This window comes from Meleagris gallopavo, chromosome 7, assembly GCF_905368555.1.
Source record: "Meleagris gallopavo chromosome 7, MGAL_WU_HG_1.1, whole genome shotgun sequence".
In the NCBI taxonomy this organism is placed as follows: Eukaryota; Metazoa; Chordata; class Aves; order Galliformes; family Phasianidae; genus Meleagris; species Meleagris gallopavo.
This window is the reverse complement of record NC_139410.1, coordinates 35,026,514-35,049,040: the sequence shown is the minus strand read 5'-3', so window position 1 is coordinate 35,049,040 and position 22,527 is coordinate 35,026,514. Positions and strand designations below refer to the sequence as shown.

Sequence of the window (22,527 nt, the reverse complement as noted above, 5' to 3'; positions counted from 1 at the left end):
AGACAAACAGCCAGGGCTGTTGTTATGAGAAATGCTGACACGGTGGAGGCTGTCAGACCAAATCAGGCTCTGTTAATGCTGCTGGAGGGCTGGGTTTCTGGGTTGTGTCTGGGCAGCTCCCAACCCCACGCTTGGTGGGCTGTTGCTGGTGACATCCAGATGACAGCTGCGTCCTGCCTCGCATCCCGCCAGGTGCTGCTGGTGTGGCTTACCCCACAGTCATGGGATGTGTTGATGGTTGGACTGGATGATCTTGTAGGTCTTTTCCAACCTTTGTGATTCTGTGCAGCTGAAAGTTGTCCTAGAGTTGCCCTGGGTGCTCTGAGAGGCTGATGGAGCGCGTCCTCCATTCCTGTAGGCACCCACATCAACCTTATGCTGTCCTTTATGACGGCTGCTTTGATCCCAGCGTCCCAAAGTTTTGCCTTTGGTGGGCTGTTCCCTGCATGAAGAGGAGGAGGTGGGTGGGGATGAGCATCGTAAGCAGCAATAAAAGGGAACGCGGATGGATTTTCTTGCTGGGGTGGGAAGAGAAGAATAGGAGACGTGGCTCCTCTCCTTGGCTGTGCCTGCCAGGCTCACTGCTGCTTCTGGAATGTGAGCGTAGCGGCGTCGCTCCGTGTCACCAGGAAGCTTAATTGAATGTTTCTTAATGCGCTAATTGAATCTCAAATTAAGTTCCCCCTTAGCGTTCCGCTGGAAAAGGGAAAAGGTTTTTCGGCGTCGTTGTTTGCAAGCAAATACGGATCATGATTGCGTGGTGTTGAAATAAGTAATAAATAAGAGTCCCCGAATTATCCTCTCTGTTTGTTGGTGTTCAGAGCCCCGGATCAGCCGCCGGGGCGGCTCTGAAATTCTCACTTTAAAACGTGCTATCCTGTTCTTCAGCAGATGTGCTGACCGGCTTATGGTCTCCGTGGTAACAAGGTTTCGTTTTTAAAATAGCCTCAAGTCACGCAAGAGAAGTCAGATATTAATAGCAGAGGCAGCGTAGGTATGAATAAAAAAATAGGATTTGGCTATTTCTCATCCAAAATCTCCTGTATTTTGGAGTTACCCGTCTCTCTGTGTGGCGTGGGTGTTTGTTGCAGTGCATTCTCCTAGTGTCACCCGTGAGATTAATTCTCTTTGTCGTGCAGTGTGGTTGCAGTGCGATGCTTTCCCTGTTACGGTAACACTGGGGGTGCCAGTAGTGTCACACCAAGCACGGGGTGCTCACAGGTCAGCTCTCAAAGCCTTGGCTGTGAAGATGTGTTGCTGTGGCACAGGGCTGGGCGTACTGCTGGCACATAGAATCACAGAATGGCTTTCCTGGGTTGAAAAGGACCTCAGTGCTCATCCAGCTCCAACCCCCTGCTGTGTGCAGGGTCGCCAACCAGCAGCCCAGGCTGCCCAGAGCCACATCCAGCCTGGCCTTGCATGCCTGCAGGGATGGGGCATCCACAGCCTCCTTGGGCAACCTGTTCCAGTGCCTCACCACCCTCTGGCTCAAAAACTTCCTCCTAATATCCAACCTAAACCTCCCCTGTCTCAGTTTAAAACCATTCCCCCTTGTCCTATCTTCAAGCATTGCCCCGAGCACTGCTGGCAGCACTGTGCCCTCCCAGCCCCGCTGCTGTGTGCTGACAGCATGTGCAGAACTCCAGCCGTGTGATTACAGCGTAGCAATGAGGACTGGAGCCATTTTCCCAGGTTTTTGGGAACGAAAGGCATGCGAGGCTCTGACTGCGTGTGCTGTCATGCAGTTTCTATGGACACGGATGGCTTGTGTGCAATGCAATCTTGATGTGATTGTCTGTGCTGAATGTAGAGGAAGCAGAGATGATTACATGGGACTCCAAACCTGTATTTGTTAAAATATGTTCTGTTGCTCTGCAAAGCATATGGTAGAGACAGAAATAGCTTTTCCCTAAAATTATTAGGCCTTGGGTGACCTGCAGAGTTGGATAAATAGCTCCTTTACTCTTTTCTGTTGGCTTCAGGGCTACGTGGGAAAGCCTGATGTGTATAATCTTCAGATTTCTGCTTTTTTTTTCTGCTTTTCAGAAATGTGGAAGTAGATCTCTCGCACAATTCGTTACACACAGGTTTGGGTAGGAATTTCAGCCACCTCGGATAGAGTCGCAGAATCACTCAGGTTGGAAAAGACCTTGAAGATCATCGAGTCCAACCACAACCTAACCATGCTACCCTAACTAACAGCCCTCTGCTAAACCATGTCCCTGAGCACCACCTCAGATGCTCACACGGTGTGCAGCTGGAGGCTGGTTTTATCACATCCGCCTGTTACCCAGTCGCCTTCTGATGGCTTTTGGCTAATTGATAACTTGAGGTCCTCAAATGAGGTTTCAGGGCTCCTCCTGCAACTAGCTTTGCTTGTTTTGCATGTAGAAGTACTTTAGTTCTTGGGTGTTGTAAGCACTTCACATGTCTCTGTGGGTTCCTGCGTGGCCTTAAGCTTACATCCTAATGGCTGTACTTCTGTACAGTACTTCTGTGCTTTGTGTGCTCCCTTAGCTTTGTTCCCTTTGTTTTCCATCAGCGAGTGCTCTCACATCATCCTTTGGATGGGAATGCATTGGTCTTGTGAACTCTTCCTATCCTGTGGGTTCAGTGGTATTTTGCCCTATATCAGGTCCTTGTGGTGACAATACATATTATACGTAGGTGTTTTACTCCAGTTTTTGTGAAGGACTTTTGGAGCCTATGTACCTGGAATGTCATGGCTGGAAGTTTTGTCGCTCCTGAAGAGCAGCTGTCTCTGTAGGAAAGCAATGGAGGGGCCACCACCTGCTCCTGTCTTGTCCCTACCGGCAGCCGAGGGCACAGCACTGAGCCACCAAAAGGCTGGTGTCCTCTTAGGAAAGATGTTTGGGGACTGGAAGAGCACACAGTCCAAGGCCAGTCCTTATGATCAGATCCTTGTGTCTGGAGGAGCATTCGTTCCTTAGGTGATCTGTTCCTAGCAACTGAGGCTGAGATTCCCATTAGGAGAAGTTCCATAAGGGGATGTTGTGTTGTTATTTTTTTTCCCCTCTTTTATTCATCTTAAAATGATAAAAATGACCTCAGCACAAGACATTTCTTAGGGCGTAATGACCAGTTGGGGTTAATGGCCCAAGATGCGTTAAGCTTCCAGCCAATCATTAATCTTCAGAGTAGCTCTTGGCAGTTACAGCTTAAATATTATATTCCCTTTTTGGTTTTGATCTTTTGGGTGATGCAGAGGAAAGACTTGGCAGTGAGATGCTGGAGGCAATGAGGCCCATCCCCATGGTTTCCTGCAGGGCCGGGGAGGGAATCGAGGGCTTCCAGATGTAACCTGCTTCTGTGAGAGGTAAAGGCTGTGTTGGAGATGTGAGGAGTGAGGTGGGGTCAGGATGGCTGAGGGAGGTGGGAGGGCAGGGGCCGGGTGATGGGAAGGATGCTCATCAAATAGCAGCGCAACATGGAGAGTTAGAGGAAAGTTTAAAAAGCAAAAATAAACAGGAGTAGAGGAAAAAGGAGAGAGGAAATAGGAGGGGAGAAGGGAAAGAGGGAATAGGAAGAAGGGGAAAGAAGAGGGCAGACTGTGTCCGTAGCTGTTTGCAGAACAAGGAGTATAAGAACTAGCAACGTTAGTGGGCTTGCCAGAATGGGAACTTGTGCACAAATTCTCTCTTCCACAACTTTATTCATCTTCGCTGATAGAAAAATCTGCCTCCCCTCTTCTCCTTCAAGGAGCTGTTGGCAGTTGGATGTGCCTTGCCCATGTTTGCTCATACTGCAGCAGTTCCTTGGGTTTTGTCTGCTTTCCACTTTGTTTTCCCTGTAGGGTTAGAGACAGAATTGGTAGAAATCCTGGCAAAAAGGAGACAGCAGCAAAGCGAGAGCAACATGCTTTCCTGTAACCAAGTGTTGGCCTTCCTAGGGGCCCTCTACAGAGATCTTAAACAGTCTCTTTCTGTTTCTTGAAGATGTTTTTCCAGATCTGGGATGTAGCTTGTGAGACTCCTGCAAAGCAATGAGATTTTCCCTAGCATCTTGACTTAAGCTCACACAGTCCTGTTTTCTCAGTGGTAACAACGAGGTTACTCAGTGACCAGACCTCCAGAAAGCAAAGCAAAGTTTACTTAGCTTGAAAGCCTTGCTGAAAATGATCCTTTGCTGCATGCCAACCTTGTCCGGCACTCATCCAGGTTCCTGCAGCGTATTCATGGCATGACCAAAACGCCACACACTTTCCTTTTAGGCTGTGCACTCTCTTGGTCATGGCTCCAAACCTGTTGCTTTTACCACCTTCATCTAAGAAGAAAGTGGATTTCTGCTCCCTGCATTTTGCTGTAGGCTTTTTGCCTCGCCTTGCATCTGCAGTTCAAGGTAAAACCAGCCTGAGTAATTTTCTTAGGGAGCGACAACCCCAGATGTGTGCTGCTCAACAGCACTGAGGTTTGCATGAATCATTCTGTGCAGGCAGTTGAATGAAGGTCGCACGAAGCCAAGGATACGATTCCTCTTCAGCAGATGTAGATGTGCACATCGTGAAATAAAGGTGGAATGAGGGATGGCTGCAGCTGTGTGCCTGGCAGGGGGCGAGGGGTGCAGTGCTCTGTGTGCAGGGCTGCCTGGAGTGAAGGACAGAGGCTCTTCTTCATGGATTGCTGAGTTTGCCCCTTTTTTTCAGTGAGAACTTGAGTTACAAGTCTTAATGCTGAGCCCCTTAACACCAATCTCAAGCTCTGATACAGAAGTGGACACTCAGGGAAACGGGTGCTTTATTCTTCGCCTTACCCGGCAGTCAGGAGGAAGATGGCATTTGCTGTCAAACATGATTTTCAGAGCCCGACAGTGCATTTAAAAAAAAAAAAAAAAAAAATGAAGTAAGCATTGCTGAGCAGAGCACACCCATCTGTTTGGCTGAACATCCAGGCCTTCCTTCTGAGAGTCTTTATGATGAACTTGCTTCCCGTGATTGATGCTGAAACATCCATTATGTAGGCAGGAGAGCAGCATGCACATGCTGTGTGCCCCCTCCATCCTTTTACCTGCTCTTGTCCCGCTTAGTTCCTGTTGCCTTGTCCTCCTTTATCAGGCACAGAGGTGCAAATGTGTTACTGGTGTCCCTGGTGGATGGATTTTTCCATGCAAGCTTCACATACCTTTTTAGTGCCTATCCACAGCACGGCTTCTTGCTGAGCAAGTGCAGCATTGCCTGCAATTCCTGTTCTTCCCTTCTCCCAGAGCTGCTGGAATGTGTACCTCTTCACATCACTGTGTTCTGCACATCAGATTCTCTTGGCTTTTATCCTTGTCAGGAGCCGAGGGGCCTTATTTTTTCATTTTAAGGATTTTTCTGCTTTAGAGCATGAACAAGGAACTGAGCTGCTTACATCCCTCCATGACAAATCACATGGCACTTTAAACTTCAGTATAATGGGTGCCCCTCCCTGCAGGCATTCAAGGCCAGGCTGGATGTGGCTCTGGGCAGCCTGGGCTGCTGGTTGGCGACCTGCACACAGCAGGGGGTTGGGACTGGATGAGCGCTGTGGGCCTTTGCAACCCAGGCCATTCTATGATACTTATGCTTTGGGCCCTCCCTGAGCCTAGTGCTGCCGGTTTAGAAGCACTTCTGTATTCTGTCATCAACTGTGGTTATCAAAAATGAAATAACAGTGGGAGGTCACCACGTAATGATCCTCCTACTGAAAAATATTTCCCTTTCCAGTTATCTTGGGCCAGGAGCTTCCTGCAGCCGTTTCACCAGTACATACTTTGCTCCCGTTTGCAGATGATCCTGTTTTCCAGGATCGGTAAATGAGAGGTTACCGCTTACATGGGGGAAAAACAGGAGTGTGATGAATTACAAGGCAGTGTAATTTATGCAGAAGCAGCGTGGGGGAAATTGCGGCCCACTCTTGTTCCGCATCAATTATGCATGTACCTCCTTGAAAATAGCTACAGAGGGTGTTGGGATTTTTTTGGCTAATGAATCATGCCCTAAATTCCTACAGTACATACATTGACTCAAACGTCTCCCTTTGGCCCCACCTTTATTTTTAGCTCATCTGTACGCTTGTGCTGAACACGCAGCTCCGGATGTTCCCTTGCTTCTCTCACGGCAGTCCTGCTCACCACAGACCCCATTTGGAGAAGGGGTTCATAGAATCACAGAATGGCCTGGGTTGCAAAGGCCCACAGTGCTCATCCAGTCCCAACCCCCTGCTGTGTGCAGGTCACCAACCAGCAGCCCAGGCTGCCCAGAGCCACATCCAGCCTGGCCTTGAATGCCTGCAGGGATGGGGCATCCACAGCCTCCTTGGGCAACCTGTTCCAGTGCCTCACCACCCTCTGCATGAAAAACTTCCTCCTAATATCCAACCTAAACCTCCCCTGTCTCAGTTTAAAACCATTCCCCCTTGTCCTATCACCATCCACCCTCACAAACAGCCGTTCCCCCTCCTGTTTATCCACTCCCTTCAAGTACTGGAAGGCCACAGTGAAGTCTCCCCAGAGCCTTCTCTTCTCCAGGCTATACAAGCCCAGTTTCCTCAACCCTAATAACACAGTATGTCCCCCGTCTGCCATAGTCAGTAAAATTGAAGTTTGCTGCCCCCGCACATCTCCATCTTGCTAAATGAAGAGAAACCACTTGTGGGAATGGCACCAAAAGCAATTTGGATCAAACAGGAAGATGGAATATGAACGGCCCGTGGGGGACCTTGTATGACAGCAGTTGACCATTTGCATTTCCTCATGTTGCAATGAGAAGGAGCTTTTGTACAGCCTACCCTGCTAGGTAGCACCGGGCTGATGAGGCCTTCTGTTGCTAATTGGTGTGCTAAAAATAGTGCTGGATGTTACAGCTCAGCCTTTAAGGGCTCCATGCGGATGGATAATGCACCAAGTTAGCAGGCAGTGAGCAATCCCCTTTTGGGGCAGTTTGCTCCAAGGGGCAGCAGCATTGCATTTACCAATACACAATGTAAACTACTTAACCTCTCTCTTGTCAGGATGTGTCTTCAGAGCTCAGATGATTGCTGGACTTTATTTCTGGATTCTTTCCATTTTTTGGCATCTGTCCCCAGTGTGGGTAATAGAAGATGGCACATCCAGCAGCGCCTGCAGCAAGGTCACTCAGCGTCTCTCCGATGGCCACTCGATGCTCTTTTGTTGTTGTCTGGGTTTATTTTGGTTCTGCTCAGGCCCCAGGGGCTGCGTTTCCCTTGTTAGGCACAGCATTGTGCTCTGACTGCTCTGCCAGCCTTTTCCACTCCCCAGTGCTGCTTTATTTTGGAGTTTGTTGGGGCACACACTGCTTTGTGCCCTTGGAAGCTGTGTCCCCCTAGGCCTGACATTCATATTAAGCAATCTCATGAAAGCTCAGGGCTATCGATTAAGCATTTTGTAATCTCTTTAATACAGACTATTGATTTTTGGCAGATCAGCCCTTTTATTAAAATACCATACAAATTCCAGTCTGATAGATTTGGAAGAGAACCTTATCAACTTGTTTTTATATGTTGCCCAGTGAAAGCCATCTCAAGTCTGATTTACTTTCACTGCAGCTATTATTTAAATTATTTTGCTCACTCTCTTCACTTTTTCCACAATTGTGTTCTATATTAGACTTCCCAGGATGTTTTTTGGAGACCATCCCAGGTTAAATGATGACACGTTGCTACCTTACTCTTAGTCTTATGGCAGTTCTAGTGGTAGCCCAAGGAGGCTGTGGATGCCCCATCCCTGCAGGCATTCAAGGCCAGGCTGGATGTGGCTCTGGGCAGCCTGGGCTGCTGGTTGGCGACCTGCACACAGCAGGGGGTTGGGACTGGATGAGCACTGTGGTCCTTTGCAACCCAGGCCGTTCTGTGATTCTATGATATTCTATGATCCAACTGCAGGACTGGTTTAAAAATAAGCAGTCAACCATTACATTTCCAAGAGTTTTCTATTTTAATAATAGATTTTTGTGAAAATGTTGTCTGCTGACCTAAGAATTAATAGTAGTTGTTGTTGCTCTTCTTTCTTACTCACAGGTTAACTGGTGCCCTGCTGAGGGCTCAGCTTGCATCAGGCAGGGAGCAGCATGCTTTGCTCCTATGAGACCTTCATATGCCCATGGGGTTTCCAAACTCCTCTGTGCTGACCTGCCAGGTGTGCAGTCCTGGTATTTTGGAACGATAAATGTCATTTAATTCCATGGGAATTAAGTATCTGATCCTGGAAAGATAAGTAGTGTTTTGGATGAGACTTGTAGGCTTCTGAGCTGACCATTTCTGTAGAAAGTCACAAATTATTACCCTTCCTACATTTTAAAACCTTTTTTTCACAGATTTTTTCCTCTGTGCTCCAGGCAGACCCTTTGCTCTTCTGTTGGTTTTTGATGGGGATGTCTGAATGAAGCTGCTCAGGGTCACTGGTTGGTCAGCACTTAGAAAACAACGGGTTGGGCTTTCCTGCACCACTAAGAAGCTCCTGTAGAATTACTAAAAAGTGTTTTGTCACTTATGAAACACACGATTCTCACTTCTTCATTATCTTACTTAAAGTCATGCAAAACTGCGTTTGCAGCGGCTCAGAAGTGAGCTACGCCGCTCGGAGCTGAAAGCGTTGCAGTTCCTGGAGGCGCCGCACGGTGGCGCTGTTCCCCCGAGAGCCGCCGCGCTCCGCGGCGCAGCGTTTGCGTGGAGTGGAATTGCAGCCCATGCGTTCGGAAGCGAAGTGCGTGCTATCGGACCACAAATGTACGTGTAATTTATCATCAAATCTCTGGACATGGAGCTCGTAGAAGCAAAGAGTGCAGATGCAGAAGTTGTTTTTGCTCCTGGCACTGTGATCTGCTGATGTGCCCGGATACACAGCTATCTGCTGGGCAAGGCAGGGTGGGTCTGTGAGGTACGATGTCGTTACTGAGAGCTGGAGTTCCGTAAGTTTAAAGCAGATTTGTAAAACGATCAACTCTTGGCTGAATTAAATCATTAAAAAGAAAAAAATTGGAAGAGGAAACCAGAATTGCTGCTGGAAATGAGACTGTTTTGCTGTTTTGGCAATGCTAAGTGGTGAGGAATGAAACGAGAGAGCAAACAAAACACAAAGGCAGTCCTGGAAGTGTAACTCTCACAGCAGGCAGTGCGCCCAGCTGGCCACGTGCTGCACCAAGAGGTCTTTAGTTGGGGAAAGGAGGTTGTTCACAGTGTGCTGCGCTCATAGAGTGATTCACAGAATGGCCTGGGTTGCAAAGGCCCACAGTGCTCATCCAGTTCCAACCCCCTGCTGTGTGCAGGTCACCAACCAGCAGCCCAGGCTGCCCAGAGCCACATCCAGCCTGGCCTTGAATGCCTGCAGGGATGGGGCATCCACAGCCTCCTTGTGCAGATGTTTGGCTCACACTCAGATGTTTGGCTGTGTGCCCCAGTTCAGGATTGTGGCATAGGTTGCTTTGGTTTGTATGCTGTGTCCTAATTTTTGTTGTTATTATTGTTTTTAATGCAAGCTTGCTGGGCCCTGGGCAATGCACGTGGAAGATGGCAGTGGTGAACATCTCTGGTGGTGGCTCGTTCATTAGATCCTGTGCTTCACAAAAGCTCCAGCCACTGCAAGCAATAGTAAGATAGTATGGAGCTGTGTGCCCAAAACTGCAGCAATTATGACGACACAAATTCATTCTGGGCTCTGCTGATTACCATGGTAACCCACATCCAAAATAGCAGCATGAGGCCACGCAGCAGAAGGGAAACGGGGTTTTGTCCCTTATTAACTGCTGCACGCTATAAATTTTAGCAGAGGAGTCCTTAAAATGGAGGCATGTCCCTTTTTAGTTGCTGTCGTGTCCCAGCCCCACGTGTCTGACCTTCTGCTTTGCGTGCGATGTGCTGTGTATTCTTATTGCTGACTAACAGCAATTGGTGAGGGAGGACGGTGGCTGCTCCCAGCAGAATTCCCAGGTTAGAGGATGGCCTATCTGGGGGGCACAGTGAAGGCAGAGCTGTTCAGCTGTCCTGCAGCATCCCTGGGGCTGGGATAGTTGGGCTGTGCGATGGGTGGCACAGGAGGATCCCATGCTGGTGTCGTCTTGGAGGCTGTGGCTATACCAGGAGCAGAAGGAGTTGGGCTGAGCACAGCAGAAGCAGGCAATGCTTTGAAACAGACGGGGAAGAAATGAATTATTTGAGGTGTAGGAGAATGGGAAGGATGTGATGGCACGAAAAAGGACGAACTGAATGGGTGCATGCTGTGGATTTCTGTTTCCCTGTGATCAGTGAAGTGGAACAGGAGTGTTTTCTGTCTTTCACGTCCTCCAGTTGCTCCACTTGGCAGTGTGTTTGCAGCAGTATGGAGAGAGGTTCTGTGAGCAGTGCTGTTTGAGGCGCTGGATGCATAAAATATTCTGTGAGGTTGAAATGTAGTTATGAGAATGCAACCCACAAAGCCTTTAACAATTTGCTTTTGCACCATATCTCCAGCACTTGATATCTGAAGTTGAAGCTCAGTGTGTGTTTGCTCTGCCTGGAACACAGGTGTGGAGGCTGCTTTGTTTGTACTGTAGAACCTGGCTGAAACCACACAGTGCTCCTCTTGCAAAGAGGCCCTTGAAATACTTGGATTTTGCCCCAGCTTTGCTTAATGAATGATAGAGGTGAAGCATACATATACATATACATACAATATAGCTATTTTCCCGTTGTGCATGTAGTCAGTGGTGCCACTTCCTCGCTCCATAAGGTCATTCCAGGTGATTTCATGGCCCTGCAATGCCAGAAGCAAGCTAGCAGCTGGGCGTCCTGGCAGTGACCACAGCTTCCCACCAAACTCAGCAGGACCAAAGGCCTCATTAGCTCGTGTGAAACTAGATGGCACAGCACACGAGATCTTCCTGGTGCTACCAATGCCTGTCATTGCTCATTCAAGGGACTTATGAGAGCACTGCCTGTACAGCAAAGTACCTGTGAGGATAATACTGGCACCCGAGGACGCCCTGAGGGTGTTTGCTGTTTGTGGTTGGCAGACCATGCCTATGGCTCTTGCTACAATAAAAGCTTTTCTGGAAATGGTTCTTCTCAGTTTCTGAAAATGGATGCATTACTTTGCATTATGGACATGAGCAGGACGGAAGAACCTTCTGGGAGCTGATGGCTGTTAATGCTCCGAGGAAGAGCAAAGATTAGTGTAGGTAGAAGGAATATTTTCATTACCCTGTACCATAGATCATTTAAGATAAAGGCATTCGTGTCTGTTTTAGGATCTGCAGAGAACTGAAGACATTTGGTATTTTATGAAAACATTTCCATGAATGTGTCAGAGCCATCACGCTTCACCTGTTGAGCCACATTCACAAATTCAGGGCATCATTCAGCTCGCTGCTGTTCCTTTGTCACCTGTGCCCTTGCCACCTACGTTCCCACCCGAGGTTCAGGTGGGTTCTTCAAAAGGTGGATAAAAGTGAATAATGCTGACTTTGCTGTGTGAGGAGTTCTGGGCTTTTGGGTTTGGTGGAGCACAGGTGTGTGTGTGTGTGGGAAGGAACGGGTCTGCTGACAAGAGAAGCTATTTGGTCTTTAATGCTTGCTTCCTGCTGCTATGAAAAACATTCATGAAAGTCTTTTCATGACTAAGTCTGTAAGTTGCAATACTGAGCATGCATTAAGTGCCTCACTACAAGAATCACAGAACAGCCTGGGTTGCAAAGGCCCACAGTGCTCATCCAGTTCCAACCCCCTGCCATGTGCAGGTCACCAACCAGCAGCCCAGGCTGCCCAGAGCCACATCCAGCCTGGCCTTGAATGCCTGCAGGGAAGATGCTGCACGTTCTCACCTGCCTGAAAAACTGCTTCCAATTCTGGAGTTGGTACTGCCTGGCTGTATTGCTGTTTCAACATATCCCTGCAGGGAATTTTACTTAAATACTTAATTATGCTGCTTCCTGCAAAGCAATTGCATCTCATTACATTCAAGAAGTCACAGCAGTGAGAAGAGGCGTGAGTGATGCACCACCAGCCAAGGAGGCAGGATGGGACAGGGATGCAGTCTGCCTGCAGTGGGAGCAGCAGCAGGGCAGGCAGGGGAAATCCTCCTCCTCTTTGGCCAGCTGCTGTCCCGCTCCTGGTCAGGGCAGGGAACCCATTGAAGGGATTTGACAGCTTGTAAACATGGGCAGGAATTAAAACACTCATCAGCTGCAAAGATGCAGTTGGAGGATAAGGCCTGAGGTGTGATTGAGCAGATGGACAGTAAGAGAAAGGGAGGGAAAGCCACCTCGCAAAGGGAAGCATAAGGTGTGTGTTACGTTTTTCTGAACAGCATCAGTCTTCTTTAAAGCAGTACTCCATGGAAGTGCCATTTTAATGCTCTGCATCTTTTTGTTCAAATGATTAGGAAAACAGAAAGTTTCAGTGGGGTTTTTCCTCGTGAGCTGTGCACGTACGAAAGGAACAGGTATCTTCAGTTAGCTTTGCTTGGGGTGCTTTGGGTGTGAGGAGCTCTTTCCACAAAGCAGAGGATGAAGGTGTCTGAGCTGAGCTCCCATGGCAGCCGTGGGCAGCATTTGGCTGCTCAAGATGGTTAACCTTTGCTCCTGGAGGAGAGGGAGGTTGAGGACTTGTCTTTTCCTTGATGTCTACAAGTTAAAAGCAAATGCCTCCCTGGGAACTGCTGTGATCCCAGTGGGAGTTATTGTTCTAACACAAAATCACGGGTCTCTGTAAGGGCAGTGGTGCACGGGTGGAATTCTTTGGCCTACAGCTTGACAGTCAAAGCCAGCACTTTGCTACACAAAGTAGCATCAGCTCTTGTACCCACCAGAGCCTGAAGGCAGCAATAAAAGCAGAGGTTTCCCAGGGCTGAGGGTGAGCCAGGTGGGCAATGAGTGAAAGCTGCTCAGGTGCTCCTCTGCACAACGTGAGGCAGAAGTCTGATTCTGCCATTATTTTCTGCTGAACCAAGAGGTGGCAGCAAGATTCACTGCTAAGACATTTGCTGTGTTCCTTAGTGTAACGTTCTGTAGCAGTAATGAGGGTTCAATCCTAATTTTACTTAGTCTGAACTGGAGCCAGATGAGTTTCTCATCTCTGCAGAGGTGTCGTGGCTGTAGTATTCACATAAATGACTGACTCCATTTTTTAAAGAGAGGCTTTATAAGTTTTTTACTCTATTGTGTATTTTAATATTCAGATTTCTTCTACGGTTTGGATAAATATTTTCTCCTGCCAGTTTTGAGGGTTTTTTTTAACCATTTAATTCTGTGTTCCTCATCCAGATGGTAGAGATGGCAGAGCTGCCATTATTTATTATTCTCAATACTTCCAATTATAATATTGTTTTCCACTTGTAAATTGGTCAAGCTTAGCTGTTCAAGCTGAACTTTTCCCTGTTCACTCCCTTTTGTGGGAAAACTTTGTTACTGTAATGGTCTCCTGTGGACCATAGCAAATACTGGGCCCTAAATATTAGTCTTTCTCCATTTATTCTTGCTTTTTGTTTCCTGTCTCATAGGCAGTTCTACATATGAGACGTAACTTTCCTCTCAGCAATCTATTTAGGGATTTTCTTTCTTATTTTTAAAGTAGTCTCTGTAAGGATCTTGTCAAAGGCTGGAATCGACTGATCATCCTGTACTTTTTTTATGCATGCCTGTAGGATTTGAGAGATTAGTGATGATGCGTATCTAACAACTGCATGAAAGAGGCAGGGGAGAAAGAGCAGTGTTGGTATAAATGTTCAGACCGTCAGAAATTATGTGGTCTGATCAAGCTTCTGAACGACACCCAAGCTTTCAGACTGGCATCTTAGCACCATGAGCGTTGGTGCTTTGCTACCAACTGGGGATGTTAAATGTTCATGGATGAATTCAGACATCTTTGCCTGGAAGCTGAGGAACAGATTCTATTCTATTTTAGTAGCTCCTCATGCATCGACCCTCTTTACAGACAGGGCTTTTCATACCTGTACCTTGCGTTGCCACAAGGATTTCTATAATTACCATTGTTCTCTTTTGTAAGGAAGAGTCAAAGGTATTTTTAGTGCTCCCGACAGCCCCAGCTTTGTACAAGGATTCGCACAGCCCTGCTGCCATACAGAGCACTTGGGGATGCCACAGGAATTAGAATCATAGAACCAATAAGGTTATAAAAGGCTTCTAGGATCCCCAACCCATCCCACCATGCCCACTGCTCACATCCCTCAGTGCCACATCCCCACAGCTCTGGGACACCCCAGGGATGGTGACCCCCGCTCCATGGGCAGCTGTGCCAATAGCTGAACCTCTCCTGGAGCAACCTGAGGCCGTTTCCTCTCGTCCTATCACTGATTAAGGGAGAGCTGCAGCTGTTTGTCACCCTGCATGCAGATGACTCCACATCCTGGGTTCTGTCTGCCTTTCTCTGCTGGTGCTGAGCACCCCTGGGCTCACACCAAACTGGGATCTGTATGCAAGTCGACCCTGCCCAGAGGTGTGGGCTGGGAGAAAGAGGGGCTGTGTGGCTGCTCTGCACTTCTCAAAATGAAGCATGCTAGGAATATGCTTTAGGATTCTTCTACTGGCTTAAGTGTTCCAGGAGAGTCCCACGATGATGATGATGAGCAGCCATCATTTTCAAGACTTCTTACACAGACTTTATGTTCTGCTTTAGAATGGCGAGAGTATCCCAAATTGATCATTTCATCGGGCAGATGAGCAAAGGTCTCTCAGAGACTGCAGAGGCAAGAACTCCTCTTACTTAAATAGGCAGTAAAATCCTTGAATCTTTGCTTTTCTCCACTCGGTTCTCAGCAGTCCTGACTAAATATTTAAAGACATTGGGTTGGATAAGTGGCTGCCCGTTCATTGATCTGTTGTTTCTGCATCAGCTTCTCCGTTTGGATGGGTGTCATGGAAATCTGCTGAAACGAACTGAAGCTTCCCACAGTCCCTCGCCATGAAATTCAAAATGCTGTCTTGCAGTATGGTAATGGGATTATAAAGCATAACGAGATGCAGTAAAATCAACAGGCTAATCAAGCCATCCCTGTCAAATCCCAAGGAGAAGCAGCAAAGTACAGATAAGGTTCTGTCAGTTTGCCTGGCTTTATTTGCTTATTTTTCCCTTTAGCTCCCTAGCAGGAACAACAAAAGTGCTCCTTAGCTCTAGGACTAAAAGCTCTTTGGCTGACTCCTCTTTATATACCATGTGTCCTAGACTAAGCCACCCTAAATGCAAAATAGAAACTGTAGGTTTACTAATTTTTCTAAATGGAAAATTCTCCAGTGAGCTGATGGCTTTTTTGCAGACGTTGGCGGTTCGTTTTTAGCTGGCAGGGCCATGTTTGTCCATCTCCAGCTGCTCAGCCTGGGCCTTGTTTTCTCTAAAGAGTTATTACAGGATATTTGTGATTTATGAGAAATATATTTCAGTCACATCTGTGTGAACGTTTACTGAGAGGACTGCAAATATTTGAATGCCTTTGGGAAATTTGCAGTGTCTGGGAGCTTTCTGAGCTGCACATCTGTGGGAGGATGTGAACACCACGTTGTCCTGCAGCCCCTCATAGCAGTGGGGCATTCCTTCCCCAGCCCAGGTGGGAACTGCTGCTCTTTTGGCATGCAGGGCTGTGTTTCAGTGCTGATGAGGCTTTCCAGAATGCAGGGGTAACTTCAGCTACTTGGGTAAAGTAGCACCACCTTCCCATAAGGTTACTAATTGGCTTTTATTGATAGTTTTCCATAATTTCATCAGTTGCAGGCTGAAGTGGTATTCAGCAATACTCAGCATCAGCACTTATGGCAGTTAAGGAGATTGATTAACATTCATAAGAAGAGGAGAGGAGCTTAAAATAAGAAACAAAACAAATGCTTAATCCTCTGGCCAGGATGCTTTTTGGCATGGAAGATATAAATGTGCATCTCCTCTGAAAACAATCCCTGTATCTTCCTTCCTACAAAGAGCCACAGCACAACCATCATTTTGGGTTGGAGCTGTGAAGGCAGTTGGTATTTCAGCCAGGTGGATGCTGCTTGCTGCTGATAGATGGATGTTGCAGGAGGGAGATTGCTGTGCCTGCTCAGAGCCCGCAGATCCACACAGGTTCTTCAGTGCAAGTCCTGAGTTCTTGAGGGGGACACCCACGTTAATGCAGTGGTAATGCCATCAGCTGTGTCTTGCAGTATTTTGCAGGCCATTTCAGATTGGCCATGCTCATTTCTTCACACCATTGGAAGCCATAATTACAGTAGGGCTATCTCGAGCTGAGAGGACCTTCATACCTGAGATAATCCACTCTTCTTTATCAGACACGCTCTGGAAGGCCGCAGCTGTGGCTTGGAATTTCCCACAGCTCAGCTCTTTGCAAACCTCCTTAGAGCCTGCAGCAAAGAGAAATCTCACAACTGGTTCAATATAGAGGATACCTACCGATGTCGTCAGGTTACCTCTCTCATTGCAGGTGCTTTAAACTGAGAGAAAGTGACAATGAAGTCTTCACGCTCTCTTTAATTATAGCAGCCTTTATATAACAGTGTCAGATAAATGTGTTTCAGTATAGGTGGCACCTCGCTTCCTCCAGAAGAACTGTCAAATTAGACCCTACCAGGCTAATTTATTACTTGAAATTCAAGGAATTAAAGCATACCATCCAGGTCTCTCTTTGAATTAAACCTTTAAATGCAGAGGATCCTCTGCACCAAGACATACCCCAAACACGGTGCTTCTTTCTTGTGGAGCATAAATACATACTTATTTACCTGGAATCTCTAGGACTGTGAAACATCACAGATGTCATCCAGTTCTCATCGCTCATGAGATGTTAGAAAAGGAGGTTAGTGGGATCTCAAGAGGTTGTCTTGTTCATACTTCCACCCCGAGGCAGAAGCTGTTGTTGTTACAACCATGTGCTTATCTAATCTGTATTATAAAACAGAAAAAGAGAGAGGAAAAAAATAGATTGCTGTAGAGGGAGAAGGATGAGGAATTGGGCTATGCTAAGTAGCACAGAAGAGTGAGGAGCTGGCCTCCTTCCAAGCGATGGAAGCAAGTCCTGCCTTTGGTGGATTGCTGGAGAATGCTGACGGTCCTCTTCCTTTATATTAATGAAATATATACTTGGGCTGTTCTGCTGATTTCAGCAAGAACAACATATGGGGAGAGGAATTTTTTTCATCAGGACCCGAAATTCAGGCACCGAAAGGTCAAACCCAATGCTTATGTTTTGGATGAAATACACTGATAAATTCTGGAGGTTTTGTGTGCTGAAAGATGCTAGAAGGAGCGGGTTCATTCTCAGCAGTTAGTATCTCATTAGTCCAAAGTAATGCTATGAGGCCAGCATTGCAAGCTTACTTTTGGAGTTGAAGAGCTTTAGAGAACTTCAGTCCATCCTCATGGAGGCAACATTTGGGTTTACTGCATTGGGGTGAATCCTTGTGTCCATCCTCAGCTCTGCAGCAGGGTGAGGGCACGGAGGTGTGCCATCCTGCAGCACCAGGCACGCTGCCTTAGCAGCACAGCACACAGTGAAAGTGAAATCTGTGAAAGTACAAAAGGGAGAGAAGTTGCTGACTTATATTCTGGCTCTGCATGCTGCAGTGCTGAGGTATTTACTTGGTTTTGTAATCCAGTTACTGTGCGTTTATTCAAATAGCAAATAGTTCATTGTTACATCTCCTCAAAGAACAGTGCAAGTGCTGCCATTGCGTTGTGTAATCATTTGATTGGGCTTTGCACGCTATTTCCAGTGGTTCTGTACAAAATTTGTGCTCTGGGAAAACCACTATTCCTACCTTTGGATAACTTAGAAATGAGTGGGTAATTAATAGTTGAGGATATATGGATGTGTGTCTCACAAAGGATTTGTCCTTTTTTCTTTGTGCTTCCAAAAGGGTCGGTTCCAGTCAGAAAAAAGGGAATGTGGATAATCCCAAATGACATCAGAGGGCTTGGGGGGAACTCCATCTTTGAGAGGTCTGTGGGATGCTCAGCTATTCTGACTTCCCTTCCTCTCCATTGCCTATTAATGTTGGTTCCAAGCACCGGCAGCAGCTTAGCACTGAGCCAGTCCTTTTACCTGCACGCTTCCAATGAAGCCTGTAATAAGTCCTTAGGAGGAGGAGTCTTTTAATTAAGCAACAATAACAACACATGGCCCTTAGATGATTCCAAATGATACCTTCACTGTAGAGCTATATGGACTCGTTACGCATCCTCAGCAGACACATTAGGTGAGTCCTGTGGAAACCAGATTGTTTTCTGATCGCCTGTCTGCATCTTCTTCAAAGTCGGTGCCCATGGGGATGTGCAGAGCTGTGGCCCGAGATCAAAGGATGATGGATGCTCTCTGCATGCAATACTGCAGTAAATCCACAGGAAACCTAATTCACAGCAGTCCTGCTGAGATCACCAGAGGACAGCAGTCCTTGCTGGGGAATAGCCCACGTGTTAATAGAGATTGCAGTGCACCGTGATTAAACCCCATAGAAGTGGAGACCAGGCTGCTTGAAAATACTTATTTACCACTCCCTGAAGATTAATATCGTAACCAAATTGGAAACAAGCAAGATGTATAATGCAGCAGCTGACACCATTGATCAAGGCCAGGCTGGATGTGGCTCTGGGCAGCCTGGTCGGCTGGTTGGTGACCCTGCACATAGCAGGGGGTTGAAATTAGATGATCACTGTGGTCCTTTGCAACCCACGCCATTCTATGAGTCTATGATATGATTAAAAACATTTAATTCAGCTCATCTGCCCATTGCATGTTGTCACCAGGTGTGCCCCACGTGTGCACACAACCCATGGGTGCTGGTTGCCCATCGCTGCAGTGCTAGCCAGATGCAAAGGAGAGCTGACAGCTACCAGAGCCTTTCTCTGTGGCCTGAGGCAGTGACATTCCCTGCCTGGTGTTATCAGAGTGCCTGCGTTCTCTCCCAGAAACAGGATTTTCATCTCACAGAGCCCTCAGTTAATGCGTGCCCCTCTTTGGTTGCTGCAGTGGATTGCTTGTTTGTTTGGGAAGCTGTCTAGAAAGGTTGAGCTTGCAGCTGGTTTTCCCTTCTGCCTGCACCAAGCTATGCCGTAAGTTAAACCCAAGAGAGGGGACTGTCTTGATTTGGAGTTCCTGTGTATTACAGATGTTTGCAGCCTGCATCTATCGAGATGATGCTCGTGGTGAAGCACCAGCTGACTTTTCCAGTGTTGTGCTCTCCAAACCAGCCCTTGCTCCACAATACCCATGGATTGAGATGGGAGGTTTGGGCACCGAGGCAGATGTCCCTTCTGTTTACATCTTTCAAAATGCAATCCCTATTTAATGAGCCACGTGGCTTTTTTTAGCATCTTTTAGGAGCCTTTCAAGTTGAGTCATTAAATATATATTTTTAATAACCTCTGTATCTTGAAAGGACAGTGTGAAATGTAAGTACTGGAAATCAAGCAGCAATTCCCCTGACTTCTGAGTTAAATTATTTCATTACAAATTTATGTGAAGTTGAGACACAGTTTTTTTTCTCCTTCTGATTTCAGATCCGTCTTTTATTTTGAGCTGACAAATGATTCTGATGTTGCACTTAGAAATTCCTTCCCATTTTAAATTTTAATAGTCTCCCACTGCTGAGGTATTTATTTCTTTAAAGATGGAACATCACAGATCTTCAAGGTGGGGAGGAGGGATCGGGTGCTTAGCTCAGGCCCTGAGCATCCATCTATTAACTCCTGTAAAGGGAGTTCAAAGAGAACTTTAAAAGCAGTCTCAGAAACTGAAATCCTCCTCCATCTGCTTAAGGGGGTGCCCCAAAACCTGCAGGCTGTGCTCTCCAGCAGTGGGGCAGGGCAGGCTGTGGGGCAACCATAGCCAGGGAAGGAGCCGGGTACATCAGCTGTAAGATGTGTGTAAGATGTGCTTTTTGTCCTCAGAACACCCGCTCCACTTGACAGAAGCGCTGCCTCTGTTTGAAATGAACCTCTGGAAAGCCATCCGAGCATCTCTGTTAATTAACAGGTGCTATGTCTGCTGGTTTAGCATTGGCGGCGAGCTCTCTGCATGGCTTAGAGATGAAGTTACTCCTTGGAAGAGTTTGTTGTTTGAGGGCTCAGCCCTGGAAAACACTTCAGGAGAGCTAAACTTTACCAATGAGATTCTCCCACGGTCAGCAGCACCGTGCTGCTTCCACTTGCAGGCATGCAGCATCTGCAAAGCACGGGGCAGCATGGACAGAAGCAAGGAGTGCATTGATAGTACAGGGAGGTAGGAGATGGGGAGCAAGATTTGTTGTAAGGCTGAGGAGTTTTTGAGGAAATGAGCAACTGATATGGGAAGAATAATGCCTTTGGCTTTGCTGAGGTGTCTGTCTCTTCCCAAGGCATCAGCGGTCACTTTGCAGAATGAAGTTAATCCTTTGAAGGTGAAACAAATGGAAAAGATGAGAAGTGTTGTTGAACGCAGGGGCATTTGATCGGATTGTACGAAAGATGAGATTTGGAATGCTTTTAATAACGTTAGAAAGTAAATGGTAAACTATTCCAGAATTATTCAGAAATACACATACAGAACATAAGTATTTCTCAGTACTTCCTGTCCAGTTTTTGGCTCACACAGGAGCTCACGTAGCAGTAAGCTTTGCCCACCGTGAGGCTGGGGAAGGAGAAGCAGTGTGTGGTTACATATGAGATGGAAGCTGAGAGACATGGATTGCTCACCTCGCTGACACACTGAGGGATGGTGTGTGCAGCTGATAGCCACAGACACAGGCGGCTCTTGGACAGGAGAAGAGAACTAGAAAGGTCCAAGGTAGAGCTCTGGTAGGGTCGGTTTTCCCAAGTTGGTTTTAAATAAGGCCAAAACTTGTAGTTTTCAAATTCTTGGCACTTGGGGTTTGTTCTGTTTGTTTGTTTGCAGCTCCATCGTGGAACACCAGGAGAAAACTCGTTTTCTAGAGCGGAAGAGAAATTACTCATCAGAAAAGCCTTCACACCATTATTTTTACATTAAAATCTATAATAAGCAGACACCCTCCCAGCGCCCGGCAGAAAACACTGCTATTCTGAGCACGCTGAGCTTGGCATGGGCTCTGCTGCTGCTCTGTGGGGTGTGCAGCAGCTCCAGAACCAGGCCTCCCACTGCCACTGCTGGGCCACGGCACATCCTGCTCTGCTGCCAGCACACCAGGAGCAGCAGCTCTGTGCCTCATTGCCCACTGCACTGCTCAGAAAACTCCGTGTTTTGTTGCTCTTTGGATATCAGGAGGAAGTTTTTCAGCCAGAGTGTGGTGAGGCACTGGAACAGGTTGCCCAAGGAGGCTGTGGATGCCCCATCCCTGCAGGCATTCAAGGCCAGGCTGGATGTGGCTCTGGGCAGCCTGGGCTGCTGGTTGGTGACCTGCACACAGCAGGAGGTTGGAACTGGATGAGCACTGTGGGCCTTTGCAACCCAGGCCATTCTGTTATTCTGTGATTCTCTTTCCTCACGCTGATATCTGCATACAACAGTAGTAGCAGCGGTCCTTGGCACCATGTGCTCCCACAGACCTCGCTGGGTGCCGCACTGGGGGATAATTCACGCCCTCTCTGCCACGAAGGTTTCCCAAACGCGGTGTTTCCTGAAGGAGGCAGGCGGAGCAGAGATGGAGCGGGGTGCAGGCTCTGGAGGCGCAGGTCCCGGTGCCGGCCCCTTTGGCCGCCGCAGAGGCGATGCGGGGGACGGGCGGCTCTCCTGGGGCGCTGCTCGGAGCCGTACGGAGCGCGGTGCCCGCGAAGAGAACGAGGCGCGTAGCAACGGGGGTGGCCGGGGACGCCTCGGAGGGACCGCTTCTCCTCGGCATCGAGCGGCTGAGGAAGCGGGGACGGAGGAAGGCGCGGATCGCCCCGTTCTCTGCAGCTCTCCCCGCGCCGCTGCCCGGTTGCCGAGGCGCCGAGGGACGGCGGCGATCCGGGGCGCCCCGCACGGCGGAGCGGCGCAGCCAATGGCGGCGCGGCGGCGGCCGGGCTCGACCAATGGCGGCGCGGCGGCCGTACCGCTCGACCAATGGCGGCGCGGCGGCGCGGGGAGCGGGCCGCGGCGGGAGGCGGGCCGGGGGCTGCGGGGCGGCGCGGCGCCGGCGGGGGCACCTGCGGCGGCGGTGGGCGCGGGAGGCGGCGCCGCGCGGCTGGGGCGTCCGCAGCGCTGAGAGGGCAGGCTCGGGCCCGCGCCGCACAGGCCTCCGCCCGCGCTCTCGGCCCCCCGCCGCCCCTCGCAGCCGCCGGTTCCGCATCTCGAGAGGCGCCCGGCGTCCGCGGAGCTCCATGTACGACAATTTGTACCTGCATGGATTTGAAGACTCGGAGGCGGTGAGTGCCGCCGCGGGGCGCCGCGCTCCGTTACGCAACGCACCGCTGCCCTCCCGCCCGGGCCGCCCCCCGTTCCCGGCCGGCCGGCGGCGGCACGGGGCTCCGGGCGCGGGGCGGCCGCGTTACATAAGGCGCTGCGGCCGCCTCGCCGAGCGGCGGATCGCGGCACGGAGCGGAGGGTGCGTCAGTGCGGGTGTGCGCGGCGCAACGTGAGGGCTTTGCGGAGAGCGGCTCGGTCCGTGCCGGTGCGGGGCTTGCGGCGTGT

At 48.7% G+C, this 22,527-nt stretch overlaps 1 protein-coding gene across 8 annotated transcripts in view; it reads left to right on the top strand.

Moving 5' to 3' along the window:
- Positions 1-22,527, top strand: part of CACNB4 (calcium voltage-gated channel auxiliary subunit beta 4) — a 77,181-nt gene that overhangs the window by 4,751 nt on the left and 49,903 nt on the right. Inside the window, exon 1 of one of the 8 annotated variants that reach the window (XM_085227958.1) lies at positions 22,007-22,262. The exons of the other annotated variants lie outside the window; for them this stretch is intronic. Coding sequence (XP_085084084.1) covers positions 22,218-22,262 — 45 coding nt within the window. The 5' untranslated portion in view covers positions 22,007-22,217. Of the gene's footprint in view, positions 1-22,006; positions 22,263-22,527 lie in introns of those variants that run through there. 8 annotated transcript variants of the gene reach the window in all.